Raw genomic sequence first — 16,366 nt, forward strand, 5'->3', positions numbered from 1 at the left:
TTTTTCACCTTTAATGTTGAAGCTTTCATAGAGTAGCAGTAAGGTGTGATAACTTTATAGAGAGAGGCTGTTGGTTTGTGCTTTTGACCTGATTAATAATAAGCCGACAATTTTATTTTGTGTTAGATACTATTCCAAACATTCTCAGGGCAACCCTGTGAGGTATATATTATTAGCTTCATTTTATAGCAAATCAAAGAGAGAGGCAGAATAGTTAAGTCGAAGGTCATACATAGAGTAGCAGAACCATGATTTGAACCCAGGAATCAGGCTTTAGAATCCATGTTTTTAACTATGTATCATACAGACTCTACCTCTATAGTTTTATTTTCCTATTTGCCTGGGATTGTAGGATTTTGCTTTTATTTTTGTTTTATTTATGTTTATTATTATATGCTTACATAAAAATATGCATATTTTATATATGAATATATAGTCTGAACAAACTGATCTCATCTATCTCAAGCTTCCTAATGCATTTATTTTTTTGTGAAATAAAAGAAAAGAGGGTAGGGTAATTTCTCAGCTTACTAAGGGGAACAGTAGGGGAGATTGTTTTCTTCTATATTTGAAATAAATTTATTAATTTATTAATAAACTAATGAACTAGGACTGACTAGTCGGTCTGCCACTCTTCTCTCAGTATAACTGTTCTTTCTTCAGTATTGCTACTTAAATACAGTATTTCCCAGGACCTTTGGGGATACTGAGAACCAGCTATTATGGGTAAAAATAGTTCTGACCCACCTGAGCTAATCAGACAAGTGGAAAATGACTTGCCAGTTTTTACAACTAAAGTACAGAAAATTGGACTTGCCTTTTCCCTGTTGACTTTATAGAGTTGTTACATAGACATATTCAGATGTTAGCTTCTGATACTAAAGAACACAGTTTTGCATGTATGAAATTCAAATCTTGGATTAAGGTACTTTAAAAGGAAAATTCAGTGTGGCTTTTAAAAACAGTAACAGATTACTAAAGATGTCATATGTGGCCTGACATCTTTGAATTAACCATTTTTCTTCTTAAACACATAGTCACCTGAAAGTAAGACTGGTTTACTCAAGAAAAAGAGCAGCCTTCTCCATTAACTCAGTCTTAACTTTTTCTTTCATGTGACTTCACATTGTCTTTGAAAAGTCCCTTCTTGCAGAAAATCTTTGAGTCATCTTAGAATTTTGTCAGATAAATGACAAGATGTTTCTTTTTATTCCCAGTCTCTTTCATTGATCAGATTACTTTGTTCACCATTCCCTGATAGCATTTGAGGGAAGGGCTTTCTCTTAATTGTCCTGGTACAACTTTAGAGCAATACCAACATTCAGTAAATGTTAACTAGTAATGTATGAGATCCTGCTTATTACCAACATTTAGTTTTTTTATTGAGGTGTATTTGATTTGTATTATATAATTTCAGGTGTACAACATTGTGCTTCTCAGTTTTTAAAGTCTATACTTCATGTACAAAATATTGACCATATTCCCCATGCTGTATAGTATATCCTGTAGTTTATTTTATGCATAGTTGTTTGTACCTCTTAATCCCCACACCTATCTTCTTCCCCTTCTCTTCTTTGGTAACCACTAGTTTGTTCTCTAATATGTGAATCTGTTTATTTTTTGTTATATTTACTAATTATTTTGATTTTTAGATTCTGCATGTAAGTGATAACATACAATGTTTATCTTTCTCTGTCTGACTTATTTTACAAAGCATAGACTCTCCAAGTCCATTCATGTTGTTGTGAATGGCATAAATTTCATTCTTTTTTATGGCTGAGTAGTATTCTAATGTGTGTGTGTTTATACTACATCTTCTTTATCCATTCACTTGTTGATGGACACTTAGGTTGCTTTCATATCTTGACTATTATAAATAATGCTGCTATAAACATTGGGATGTATTTATCTTTTCAAACTAGTGTTTTTGCTCTGTTGGGATATATACCCAGGAGTGGAATTGCTGGATCCTGTGGTAGCTCTGTTTTTAACTTTTTGAAGAGCTTCCATGTTGTTTTCCACAGTGGCTGTACCAGTTTACATTCCCACCAGAAATGGGAATGTACATTCCTACATCCTCACCAACTTTCATTATTTGAGGTCTTTCTGATGAGAGCCGTTCTGACAGATATTAGGTGATTTCTCATTGTGGTTTTGATTTGCATTTCTTTGATGATTAGTAGTGGTGTTTGTGGAGAAGGCAGTGACACCCCACTCCAGTACTCTTGCCTGGAAAATCCCATGGACGGAGGAGCCTGGTAGGCTGCAGTCCATGGGGTCACTACGAGTCGGACACGACTGAGCAACTTCCCTTTCACTTTTCACTTTCCTGCATTGGAGAAGGAAATGGCACCCCACTCCAGTGTTCTTGCCTGGAGAATCCCAGGGACGGTGGAGCCTGGTGGGCTGCCGTCTATGGAGTCGCACAGAGTCGGACACGACTGAAGTGACTTTGCAGCAGCAGCAGTGCTGTTGGAGCCTCTTTTCATGTGCCTGTTGGCCAGCCGTATCTCTTCTTTGGAAAAATGTCTATTCAAATTTTATGTCCTTTTTTTAGGTGTTTTTTTTTTTTTTTTAATGTTGTATGAGCTGTTTGTATATTTTGAAAATTAACCTCTTGTGGCTCACATCGTTTGCAAATATTTTCTCCCAATTTCTATGTTGTCTTTTCATTTTGTTGATGGTTTCCCTTGCTGTGCAAAAGCTTTTAACACATTGTTGACCAGGGGATTTTTGCAGAAGCTAACACCTGTAGCTGGCAATTTTTTATATTAAGTGAATATTGAAACACTCCAATAAGCGACATTTGGGTAACAAAAACTGTATTAATATGTCTCTGGTCGATAATGTGTTAAGTTTAATTAGATCCCATTTTACTTATTTATGTTTCCTTTACCTTAGGAGGCAGATCTAATAAAAAATATTGCCATAATTTATGTCAAAGTGTTCTGCTTATGTTTTCTTCTAAGCATTTTCTGATTTCCAGTCTTACATTTTGGTCTTTAATCCATTTTGAGTTTATTTTTGTATGTGGCGTAAGGAAATGTCCTAATTTTATTCTTCTACATGTAGCTGTCGAGTTTCTCCAGCACCACCTGTTGGTTAATTGACCGTAAGTGTGTGGGTTTGTTGCTGGGCTCCCTGTTCTGCTCCATTGATCTGTGTGACTGTTTTTATGCCAATACCATACCGTTTTGATTACTGTGGTTTTGTCATATAGTTGAAGTCAGGGTGCATGATACCTCCAGCTCTGTTCTTTCTCAAGATTGCTTTGGCTTTTCAGGGTGTTATGTGTTTCTGTACAAATATTTAAGTTATTTGTTTTAGTCTTGTGAAAAATGCCATTGGTATTTTGATAGGGATTGCATTGTATCTGCAGCTTGCTTTGAATTGTATGGTCATTTTAACAGTACTAGTTCTTTCCATCTGTTTATGTCGTCTTCAGTTTCTCTAATCAGTTTTTTCAGTTTTCCAAGTACAAGTCTTTTACCTTCTTGGGTAGGCTTATTCCTAGGTATTATTCTTCTTGATGCAATTGTAAATGAAATTGTTTCCTTAATTTCATTTTCTTATAGTTCATTGTTAAGTGTCTAGAAGTGCAACAGATTTCTGTATATTAATTTTGTGTCCTGCAACTTTATGGAATTCATTGATGGTCTCTAGTGGGTTTTTTGGTGGTTTCCTTAACGTTTTCCATGTATAATACCATGCATGTTACCTGCACAGTTTTACTTCTTCCTTTCCAATTTGGATTCCTTTCTTTTTCTTGTCTGATTGCTGCAACTGGGACTTTCAATACTGTGTTGAACAAAAGTAATGAGAGTGCTTTTAGCTTTTCATCATTGTGTGTGGTGTTAGATGTGGGAAGGAATTATAGAAGTATAAGGGTATTAGGGCTAGACACTTAGGGAAAAGGTGCCAAGTGATAGTGAAGCTTAACTTTCATTGTAATGACTTTCTTAATCTAGATAGGTGGAAGCAGAAAGAGGCAAGAAATGACCTATCCAAAGGTAGGAAGGGTCAGGAAAGTGTGAAGAAGCAGAAGAAAGAAGAAAGCAGAAGAAAGGTCAGTTAAGTGTGCAGAAAGCTTTAATGAAGACTTACTCTAATAGAGTAGTTCTCAAAGAGTGGTCCCCAGATTAGGAGCAGCATCATTACCTGGGAACTTATTAGAAATACAAATTCTTGTGTGCTTTCTTAGACCTACTGAATCAGAAACTTTGGGGATAAGGTCCAGCAATCATTTTCAAAATCTCTTGAGTGATTTTGATATGGGCTAAAGTTTGAAAGAATGCTGATACAATATACTATTGAGAAATACTACAGAGTTCAGCAAACGTGAGGACTGAGAAAAGGCTCCTAGATTGGGCAAAGTCATTGTTAACTCTGGAGAAATGTGTTACAGTGATAAGGATGGACACCTAATTGAAGGTTTAAAAGTGATGGGATAATGAGAAAGTGAATTCAGTACTTACATATTGTCTTTTAACAAAGTTTAGAGGCAAGGATTAGGGTGGATGCTTGAGGGGAAAAGCAAGATCAAAGGAAATTTAGATTGGAAGGAATGAAATACATTTAAACCTAATGGGAAAGGATATTTATTTATTAGAAATTATTTTAGTCTGACTAGTGAAAGCTTTCTATGCAAAAAGCATTCTAACCTTAAAATATTTAATAATTGCTTTATTAGGACATTGATATATTTAGTAATCATTTATTGTTAAATGACTTGTTTACAATTATTACAATTGTTAATAATTGTACATGGTACAATTGTACATTGTACAATGTAACAAATAATTGTTACATTGAGTTAAATTAAAATATTGCAATAAAAAACTGGAATATTAAATTGCCACCAGCACTATTCACACAGTCCAGTCTTTTTTATGAATATATGATATGCATTTTATGCATATACAGGTAGTGAATTTAGTCAGGTTATGATCATGTGGTGTAAACTGTTTTAAATCACATTAATTGAGGTAATCATTATATATAATGAAAATACATTCATTTTAAGTGCACAGTCATGAATTTTGATGAACATATACCTCTAACCACTGCCCTAGCTAAGGTATAGAACATTTCCAAATCCTAAAATAAGTTCACCCCGGCCCCTTTGTAGTCAGTCCTACCCCTACCCCTGCTTGTTTCTCTATGTCTCAGGCAATCATTATTCTAACTTTTATCACAAAAGATTACTTTCGCTTGTTCCAGAACTTCATAAATGAAATAATACAGTACATACTCTTATTATGTCCAAATTCTTTTGCTTGATGTAATATTTTTGAGAATAATCCTCTTTGTTGCATGAATCAATAGTTTGTTCCTATTTATTGTTGAGAAGCACAAGCTGGAATCAAGATGCTGGGAGAAATATCAATAACCTCAGATATGCAGATGTTACCACCCTTACAGCAGAAAGCAAAGAGGAACTAAAAAGCTTCTTGGTGAAAGTGAAAGAAGAGAGTGAAAAAGCTGGCTTAAAAAACTAAGATCATGGCATCACTTTATGGCAAATAGATGGGGAAACGGAACAGTGACAGACTTAATTTGGGGGGGCTCCAAAATCACTGCAGATGGTGACTGCAGCTATGAAATTAAAATACGCTTGCTCCTTGGAAGAAAAGCTATGACCAACCTAGACAGCATGTTAAAAAGTAGAGACATTACTTTGCCAACAAAGGTCCATATAGTCATAGCTGTGGTTTCTCCAGTAGTCATGTACGGATGTGAGAGTTGGACCATAAGGAAAGCTGAGCATTGAAGAACTGATGCTTTTAAACTGTGGTGTTGGAGAAGACTCTTGAGAGTCACTTGGACCTGAAGGAGGTCAAACTGGTCCATCCTAAAGGAAATCAGTCCTGAATAGTCATTGGAGGGACTGATGCTGAAGCTGAAACTCCAATACTTTGGCCACCTGATGGGAAAAACTGACTCATTAGAAAAGATCCTGATGCTGGGAAAGATTTAGGGCAGGAGGAGAAGGGAACGACAGAGATGAGATGGTTGTATGGCACCACTGACTCAATGGACATGAGTTTGAGCAAGTGCCCGGAGATTGTGATGGACAGAGAAGCCTGATGTGCTGCAGTCCAAGGGGTCGCAAAGAGGCCGACGTGACTGAGTGACTGAACAACTGTTTCATCATGTGACTGCCACAATTTATTTATCCATTGACCTTTTAATGGGCCTTTCGTTTGTATCTGCTTTTCTGCTATTGTGAATAAAGCTTTAGGAATGTAATATGAAAGTCTTTTCATGGACATGTTTTCATTTCTTTTGGTAAATACCTAGGAGTGGAATTGATAGGTCATATAGTAAGTACATGTACAACTTTATTAAAAATTACCAAGCTGTTTGCCAATGCGATTATAACATTTTGTTACTCTTAGTAGCAGTGTTATAAGGGTTCTGGTTATTCCATATCCTTTCCTTCAGTATTTGGTATTGATAATCTCTTTGATTTTCACCATTCCAGTGCACATGCATTGGTATCTCGTAGACTTGCATTTTCAGACGACTGAAGATGTTGAGCACCTTTTCATGTGCTTATTGGCCATTTGTGTATCTTCTTTTGTAGTATCTAAATCATTAGCCCATTTTTCAAATTGATTGTCTTATTACTGAGTTCTCTTTAATATTTTGAACATAAAGCCTCTGTATGTGTTTGTATATACACATTAGCTTGCTTTCTCACTTTTTTTAATGGTTTACATTGAAGAGCAGAAGCTTTAAATTTTAAAGCTATTAAAAAGGAAAGCTCTGAATAAAATCAACAATAATATATTCATAATTTAACTTTGAATATGTGAATTGTTGAAAATTGAGATCTGTATTGTATTATGGAATAATGAATAAGTGAAGTTTAGGTTATCAGATAGGCAGATGATACCACTCTAATGGCAGAAAGTAAAGAGGAACTAAAGAGCCTCTTGATGAGGGTAAAAGAAGAGTGAAAAACTGGCTTGAAACACAACGTTAAAAAAGACTAAGGTTGTGGCATCTGGTCCCATCACTTCATGGCAAAAGGAAGGGCAAAATGTGGAAGCAGTGACAGATTTTATTTTCTTGGGCTCCAAAATCACTACGGGTGTGACTGAAGCCATCAAATTAAAAGATACTTGTTCCTTGGAACCTATGCCAAACCTAGACAGTGTATTAAAAAGCTTTGCCAACAAAGGTCTGTATGGTCAAAGCTATGGTTTTTCCAGTAGTCATATACGGATGTGAGAGTTGAACCATAAAGAAGTCTTGAGTGCTGAAGAATTGATGCTTTCACATTGTGGTGCTGGAGAAGACTCTTGAGAGTTCCTTGGACTGCAAGATCAGACCAGGCAATCCTAAAGGATTTTGCCAACATCCGTTGGATCATTGAAAAAGCAAGATGGGTTCCAGAAAAATATCTACTTCTGCTTTATTGACTATGCCAAAGCCTTTGTGAGGATCACAACAAATTGTGGAAAATTCTTCAGGAGATGGGAATACCAGACCACCTGACCTGCCTCCTAAGAAATCTGTATGCAGGTCAAGAAGCAACCGGTAGAACATGAACAACAGACTGGTTCCAAATCAGGAAAGGAGTATGTCAAGGCTGTATATTGTCACCCTGCTTATTTAACTTGCTTACAGAGTACATCATGCAAAATGTCGGGCTGGGTGAAGCACAAGCTGGAATCACAATTGCCAGGAGAAATATCAATAACCTCAGATACGTAGATGACATGACCCTTATGGCAGAAAACAAAGAAGAACTAAAGAGCCTCTTGATGAAGGTGAAAGAGGATGGTAAAAAAGTCGGCTTAAAACTCAACATTCAAAAAACTTAAATCATGGCATACAGTCCCATCATTTCATGGCAAATAGATAGGGAAACAGTGGGAACAATGACAAACTTTATTTTGGGGGGCTCGAAAATCACTGCAGATGGTGACTGCAGCCATGAAATTAAAATATGCTTGATCCTTGGAAGAAAAGCTATGACCAACCTAGACAGAATATTAAAAAGCAGAGATATTACTTTGCCAACAAAGGTCCGTCTAGTCAAAGCTATGGTTTTTTCAGTAGTTGTGTATGGATGTGAGAGTTGGACTGTATTGAAAGCTGAATGCCGAAGAATTGATGCTTTTGAGCTGTGGTGTTGGAGAAGACTTCTTGAGAGCCCCTTGGACTGCAAGGAGATCCAGTCAATCAATCCTAAAGGAGATGAGTCCTGAATATTCATTGGAAGGACTGATGCTGAAAGTGAAACGCCAATACTTTGGCCACCTGATATGAAGAACAGATTCATTTGAAAAGACCCTAATGCCGGGAAAGATTGAAGGCAGAAGGAGAAGGGGACGACCGAGGATGAGATGGTTGGATGGCATTGCTAACTTGATGGACATGAGTTTGAGCAAGCCCTGGGTGTTGGTGAGGGACAGGGAAGCCTGGCATGCTGCAGTCCATGGGTCTGAAAGAGTTGGACACAACTGAGCAACTGAACTGAACTGAAACCTAAAGTAAATCAACCTTGGATATTCGTTGGAAGGACTCAAGCTGAAGCTCCAATACTTTGGCCACCTGATGCAAAGAGCTGACTCTTTGGAAAAGACCCTGATACTGGGAAATACTGAAAGCAAAAGATGAGATGGTTAGATAGCATCACCAACTCAAATGGATATGAATTTGAGCAAACTCCTTGGAGGACAGAGACTGGCATGTTCATGGGGTTACAAAGAGTTTGGACACAAGTTAGCGACTGAATAGCAACAGCAAGGTTCTGAAATTCTGATACACTTGGATTTGAACCTCAGTCCTAGCATTTACTACCTTTGTGATCTTGGGCAAGTTTCCTAAAATCTCTGAGTCTTTGTTTCTTTGTTTTTAAAACCAAAAAAATAGTAGTTACCTCAGGTTGCTATGAAAGTTAAATTGAGAATGGTTTCTGTGATCCACTTGCCATTCACCCTAGTCTCCACTGATTATTACTTGTCTTTCTTTATATTATTCGCTTCAAGTTTTATTCTTTCATTCAGGAGTGTTTTTGCCTTTTAAACTGTATTATATTTAAAGAAACTTGTATAACCCCCCTCTGGCATTCATGAGACTTTGTTTTCAGCCTTTTTTTCCCCTCTCCATTGAATTCTTCTCTTGTTATTTATCCTATTCCATTTCATTAAAAAGACATATATTCCATCTTAAAAACTTTTGACCCTCACTCTATTGCCTCTCCTTCCCAGAAAAAGGTATCTAAACTCAGTTTTAGTCTCCCTTTCCTCCTGTTTTCCTTTAAAGTCAGTCCATGGGCTGATGCTCCCACTTCACTGCCCACATTGTTCCTAACGAGATCCTCAGTGACTTCCACGTACTGAATCCAGTAGTCAGTTCTGAGGCCTCATTTTACTTGCTGCATGAGCAGCGCTTACTGATTCTACCTTCTTTTCTTGAAGCTCCTTCTTCATTTGGCTTCCACTACACCACAAAACTTCAAGTTTCCCTCCTTTCTGTATTGTCATTAATTGTCTTTTTACTATTCCCTTGTCATTTCTTGCCTTGTGCTGATGACTCCCAAGATGGATTTCTGTGGTTACATGTCTTTCCTTTAAATGATTCAGGATCATTTAAATGATAAAGGATCCTTTAAATCCTTCAGATTCTTTAATAACTGCTAGTATACATTCACATGGTTGTATAATATCTTAAAGTTACCATCATCGTAAAAAACAGTAGCAAGTGGTTTATATAACACCATGTGCCAAGCATTGTTGTCCAGAATGAACTCTTTACCCTGCGCCTACTTTTATCTTTAGCTAGTAAATGACAAATCCTCATGAATCGTTTTTGATTCCTGTCTCTTTGTGTGTTTAAAATTTGACTCCGCAAACCCTGTAGGTCAAAATCTGATCACATTTTATTCTCTCCATTGCTGCCTACTGGTTCAAGCCAGTACATTCTTGACATAGTGGCTCAGTGGAACATGTTAAAATCTAGGTAAGGTCATGGAGCTTCTTTGCTCAACATATCCAAAGGTGTCCCCTCTCTCAGACTATCTAGGTCAAGTTGGCTAACTGGTCATCCAGTGACTCAGTGTCCTGAAGGGTCCAAGGTGGCCTCACTTAAATGTCTGAACTGTCAACTGGGATGACTGTGATAGGTGGGAAAATGGGGTCTCTTTCCAAGTCGTCTGTCTCCTCTGCTTTATAACATTGTGAAGGCGTAACAGCAGGGCAAGCCTAAATGCACAAGTGCTTGTCCAGCTTCCATTTGTGTCACACTTCCTGAAGTATTGGCCAAAGTAAGTCACACAGCCAACCCAAGGTCACTGTGTGAAGAGAGTTCACAATGGTACAGATGCCAGGAGGTGTGTGATTCACTAGGGGCCACTAATGTAACAGTCTGCTGTAGGCCCTCTATGATTGGTATCAAGTGTGTTAGATTATTTTATTATAATGCATCACCCCTTTCTTTAGACAAATAGGTAAATAATAAAGAAAAAAGGAACCTGACTAAATAAACTGATGTCTGGAAGTATAGGTTAAATAATGGTTCCTGGGTGGAAAAGTCAGATTTGACTTTTTTTTAATCTCTCTTAAATTTTGGAGACCACAGAAGTAGAAATTTCTGTATATACCATAATAATGTACAGATTGTTTTATTCAGTTAAATCAGACAGTATCTTAATATTGTTGCTGGCTGAGTTAATTAACTTGTCCATATCCCATGTTATACTCCAAATTGGGAAGTTGTACTTTTCCCTAACCTAAATTTATATGGTGTTTTACATCATATAAAGGACTGTTTACTGTTTCTTTTTCCAACCTAATGTTAGTTTCCTACTTACCTATCAAGGGATATAGTCACACCCTTATTTTCTTCAGGTCAGCTCTTTATCCTTTGTCTTATCATGCTGTCCCCATGTCAGGTTATTTTTCTCTTAGCATTTCCAGTAAATTTGATTTGCTGTTACTTACATTGAAACTCATTTTAATTCTAATATCTACTTAGATTTTTACTTTCATTTTCCTGACTTTGGAATTCTGTTAGCCTTTTCTTAAAAGTATCTACAGGAACTCCCTAGTGGTCCAGTGATTAATTAAGACTTGGCACTTTCACTGCCACCAACCCGGGTTCAGTCTCTGGTCTGGGAGACTGAGATACCGCAAGCCACATGTTATGCACAAGCACTGATAACTTCATTATTTCTTAAAGAATAGTCTTACCTGACCATTTGATATTGTGATACTAGTTTTATTAAAAATTTCTTTCTTTTTATTTTTCCTTGTAGAAGGCATTTATTCATTTTAATGTGTTAAATAAATATATCATCTTGTATTTTATTTCAGGAAGATAAAAGCATTGTTGCAAAGAATATCCTTTTTTTTAAGCATTGAGTCCAATAGTGTTGAGAACCGCCATCCTAGCCTACATCATCTAATAGAATAAATAATCTCTAGTGCAGGAAACGTGTAAGTGAATAACTTCACCATAGTGCTGTCAGAGCTAAAGAAGTGGGCTTTAAGATTCACTGGGAGTGCTTGGCCAAGCTGAGTCACTCTTAGAGGAGTTGCTGTTAAAATACAAAAAGGGGTTAACCAGACAAAGGAGGACGGGGAAAGGCATTTTAGGTTGAGTGAAAGCATGAATCAAGATGCAGTGGGGCAAAAGAGCAGGGAACTAAAAGTAATTTGGTTTATTGGGTCCTAACATATATAGTTGGAAGCTGTGGGACTTAACATGCTGTGCCAGTGAACTTGGGTTTTGTCATGAGGTATTTTCTCCTAGTCTTTTCCACTAAAGTGCAACTAAAATCACAGGTGATTAAATATGTGTTGAAAGTATGGAGCCAGAGTCCACATAGACCTCCTGCATGTTTGAAATTTCTCTTAATATTGATGTTTTATTATTTAAAATTATGAATAACTTTGTTTTCTATTCTAGAATCAATTAATGTGCATTCTTAGCTTCAATTTCCTAATTTTAAAATGAGGATAATAATAGCATTTACGTCTTAGGATTGTTGGGCAGAGTAACAATACCTATAATGATAATAATGACAATAATAGTTTTTGAGGGCTTATATAACAAGGAACAATCCTAGATGTTTTATTTCTGTTACCTCATTTAATCCTCAAAATATGTCAGTGAAGTGGGTACTTTTGTTGTCTCCTTCTTACTGCTGATAAAATTAGGGCATAGAGAAGTGATTTTCCTAAAGTTACACAGCTAGTAAATAGCAGAGCTAGGTTTGAACCCAGGCAATCTGAATATGATACTTAACTGCGACATTTTATTTTCCCATTCTGTGAGATCAATGTGTAAAGCATTTAGTATAGAATCTGCCACGTAATAATTTTAAGTGTAAGTGGTTATCAGTATTTAATAATAATTACTCAATTTATTTTGCCCAAATCTTTAAGTTAAATTGGTGTCTGAAAGAAATTGTGCAAGTGGCTTGAGTTATTCCCAGCATGCCCTTGAGTACAGTGTGATATCCAAGCCCATGCCTTTAACCACTACCTTCTGCTGCCTCCTCTTTACTGTTGGGCTGTCTCCACGTTAGAATTTAAATCTGGTAGGAGCTGTAATGTTTTGTTTACCATTGTATACCTAGTCCTTAACACTCTGTTTAGTGCAGAGAAATAACCAAATTATTATTCAGTGGGGCTTCATAGGTGGGGCTAGTGGTAAAGAACCCATCTGCCAATCCAGGAGACATAAGAGACGCAGGTTCAATCCCTGGGTCGGAAGGATCCCTTGGAGAAGGGCATGGCAACCAACATTCTTGCCTGGAGAATCCGATAGACAGAGGAGCCTGGTGGGCTACAAGTCCATAGGGTCGCAAAGAGTCAGACATGACTAAAGCAACTTAGCATGCATACGTTGTTCATTGAGTGACTGAAAATCTAAATACCTGCCTTTTAGCTGGCCTCAGAATATAAGCTTTTTTGTACCTTCTATAATTGTGGTTTAATTGCTTTACATGGTTTTCCTTCCATACATAGTCCTGTTTGGACCAGCCATCTATCTGCTCCTGAACCTTGGTGTACCACAAGAACCCTTCTGGGTAACCGATTTAGAGATCACTCAGGTTTCAGGCAGGGAGATTAGAACAACAGTTGGATCCCAAACTAGAATTTTAGATATATACAAAACAGAATTTTAAAATGTGTACTCTCAGAAACTAAATATAACAAGGAAAAAAGCCATGATATCTTTCCTTTTGCCTTTGACATTGATCATTTTAAAGAGAAAATAATTTAACTTTCTTCAAGGGGGTTCTCTGTTATTGTGGGTTAACTCATATTTTCCTCCTCTCCTCTATCTAGAATGTCTTAAACCATTCTACCTTATGAGAAATTGGATGTTCTTGCAGATAGTCATTGTGGGAGAAAACATTTCATTTAAGTCCCAGATGAGGACCGGAAACTTGAAATCAGAGGAGCATCTGAAATCAAGTAATATTAGGTAGGATAAAAATTACAAGGGATTTCTACATGTTTGTATTCCTTTTAGAGATATGTTAAAGTATTCACATACTATGAACACTAGTAGAAGAATTAGAAGCTTTCTGAAGCATTTGATAATGGCCGGGATGGGGGAGGGAGTGCTAAGGGTTTTTTTGTTTTGACTTATGCAGCCTCATAAGAACCTTGTGTGTTTACTTTGTCATGAGCATTTATATCTTACAGTCCAAAGAAAATTTTTAAACATTTAGTAGCGTAAATGTAAATTTTATGTTTGCACATGTGGTCTCTGAATATTTATGGCAAGCATAGGGGCATGCGATTTATCTTGTGGTGGACTATCCATTAGAATAAAAATTCCTGTTTTGGATTACATATATAGCAGTTCATTTGGAATACAGGGAGCCTCAGTTCTTGCTTCTGTATGTTAGTCTGCATACAGTCAGGCCTTCTAGATGCCTATAGAAATAGGTGTATGATGGTGTGCAAGAGAAGCCCTCTCCAGCCACACAGTGAGCTGGTAACTCTTCTCACTGTAGCTTGTATCAGTTTAAATGATGGTGTGAAGGTGCTTGGTGTCAGAGATGAGACTTTTAAGTGTGAAGTGCTGGTTGTCCTTACAAGTTGATACCATGACTGTGACACCTAGAGCCAGGCCATTCCAGAAGCCTTGCTTTATTGTATAAAGCTTATGAGCTCTGGAACCAGACTGCAGGGTGGAACCCAAACTCTGCCACTTCCCAGTTGTGTGATTTGGGGCAGGTTGTTTAACTTTTTCTTAGTCAGAAAAATGGGAATAGTATTGTTACTTACCTGATAGATTTCTTGTGAGAATTAAAGGTTTAATAATATGTAGTAGCACATAAACAGCACCTGGCAAATAGTAAATGATCAACTGTATTATTATGTAAGCCATTGATTAATTCTTAGGAGATGAGCTTAGATGGCATTCTGTACTTCATAGTTTGCTTGATGTGCTGTCAGGTCCAATTTTTAACTGTATTTGCCTAAGCTGTGTGATCAAAACTAATGTTTGGAGAGGAGAAAAATGTGTTCGTGGATCCAACTTTAAACTGTATTTTTTTAAGTCTTATATAATCAAAACTAATGTTTGAGGAGAAACAAAAAATACAATAATGTAAGTCCTTTGCAATTTTTACATATTAATCTCTTGTTTTTATTTTCTGTGCATACTAGAATGTGGTCATTACGACATTTGGGTTCTCTTTTGTTACTCAGCATTATGTGGTGATAGATGACCCAGGATTTTTGACCTCCACCTTGGAATGTTGCCGTCTTCAATCTAGTTTGTTGCCTCAGAAAGGATCCTATATCAGTGACCCAGTTAACAAAAGTAATTTGGTGGTCACTGAAGTTTTCATGTCACAGGTTAACCTTCTCTCTTGGAGTTATCTCAGTGGACATGAATTTGAGCAAACTCCAGACGATAGTGAAGGACAGGGAAGCCTGGCATGCTGCAGTCCATGGGGTTGCAAAGAGTCAGACATAACTTAGTGACTCAACAACAAGAACTTGGAGTTATCACCTGTGTTCTTTTGTGAAACTTACCTGTTTTGTTTATTACTGATAGCAACTCTGAAAGGGAGCTTGTATCCCTGTTTTGTAGATGAGGAAGATGAGATTTCTTAAAAAGAAACTCCAAGGTAGCACTATTAATATGAACCCAGATTCAGACCTAAGTCTTTTTCTTCTGTATCATTTTGTGTTACATAAAATTGCCTTAGTATGATACACATTTTACCATTCATTAATTCAGCACAATTTTGAACGGCTGTGACATACCAGGCATTGTTCTGGGTGCGGGGGGTATAGTCCTGAACACCATCTTCTCAGGTTTTTTCGTTGTGTGTGATCCATACTGTACTCATCACTTTTTCTCAGTTCTTTTGCCTGTTCATTTTGTTATTATCCCATAGGTTCACCAGTCTCCTCAGTTAATCTCCCTCTTACTTTTAGACACTGATCTGATCTCCTGCTTTATCTCTGAATTTGAGGCAGTGTAGTGGTGAATTCTCTGGACATCTCTCCACCGTGCCCTACTCCCAAATTTTCCTAGCACAATTCTTTGTAATATTACTTTCCTTCAATTTCATCCTGTCTCTTTTCAAAGCCAGTCTTGCCTCCTGTCTTTTTCACATTCTCATGTCTTTCCATCTTTTCCAGAACCATGCTGTATCACTCTTGTTCTTTCCTATATCTTCAACCTATTCATTTCTGCTCGCTTCTTTTCTTCATTCTAAACATGCTGAAGTCTCTCCCATTGGAAAAAAAAGAAACTTTTACTTGTGGCCCCCTTTTATTTCTCTTCACAGCCCAGTGTCTTAAGAGTTGACTGAAATGCCTCCCTCTTACTTGTTCCTCATTCTCCCTACAGTTTGACCTTTTTTCTTTCTCTGATGAGGCAGTCGTTAACCCTTATTGCACTAAATCCAACACACCCTCCAGTCCTTAGAGTCCTTATCTACTGCCTGTGATACTGTTGACTACCCTTCCTGTTTATCCTCTTCTTTTGCCCTCATGTGCTTGTGAGTTTCTTCTTGGTGTTCTTCATTCTTTTATCTGCCTTTAGGGAGCTCGCACCACCCTTCTGCCTTTCTGGGCAATTACAGTTACTCCCGTGGTTTTAACTGCCATCTGTGTGCTGATCACTCCAGCATTGTGTCCGTAGTCTTGATGTCTCCCCTGTGCTTGACACTCATCTCTTAAGTGTCTGCTTGCTCACCCCCACTTAGTCAGATACCCAGATGTGTAAGGCAAGAATTTGGGAATGATTTTAGATGGTTTCCTCTGCTTTATCTTCTGCTGATTTTGCTTCCAAATATTTCTTGAATCTAGGCATTTCCATCCATTCATGCCTCCACTTCATTTCCATCCATTCATTTCCTTCACTTCCTTAC

General features: G+C 37.3%; 1 protein-coding gene across 6 annotated transcripts in view; it reads left to right on the top strand.

Moving 5' to 3' along the window:
* Nucleotides 1-16,366, top strand: part of SMG7 (SMG7 nonsense mediated mRNA decay factor) — a 78,560-nt gene that overhangs the window by 17,278 nt on the left and 44,916 nt on the right. For 4 of the 6 annotated variants that reach the window (XM_061160884.1, XM_061160889.1, XM_061160888.1 and 1 more), the window contains exon 1: nucleotides 13,319-13,449. The exons of the other annotated variants lie outside the window; for them this stretch is intronic. In XM_061160884.1, coding sequence (XP_061016867.1) covers nucleotides 13,334-13,449 — 116 coding nt within the window. In that variant the 5' untranslated portion in view covers nucleotides 13,319-13,333. Of the gene's footprint in view, nucleotides 1-13,318; nucleotides 13,450-16,366 lie in introns of those variants that run through there. 6 annotated transcript variants of the gene reach the window in all.

The sequence above is a fragment of the Dama dama genome, chromosome 14, assembly GCF_033118175.1.
Source record: "Dama dama isolate Ldn47 chromosome 14, ASM3311817v1, whole genome shotgun sequence".
Classification (NCBI taxonomy): Eukaryota; Metazoa; Chordata; class Mammalia; order Artiodactyla; family Cervidae; genus Dama; species Dama dama.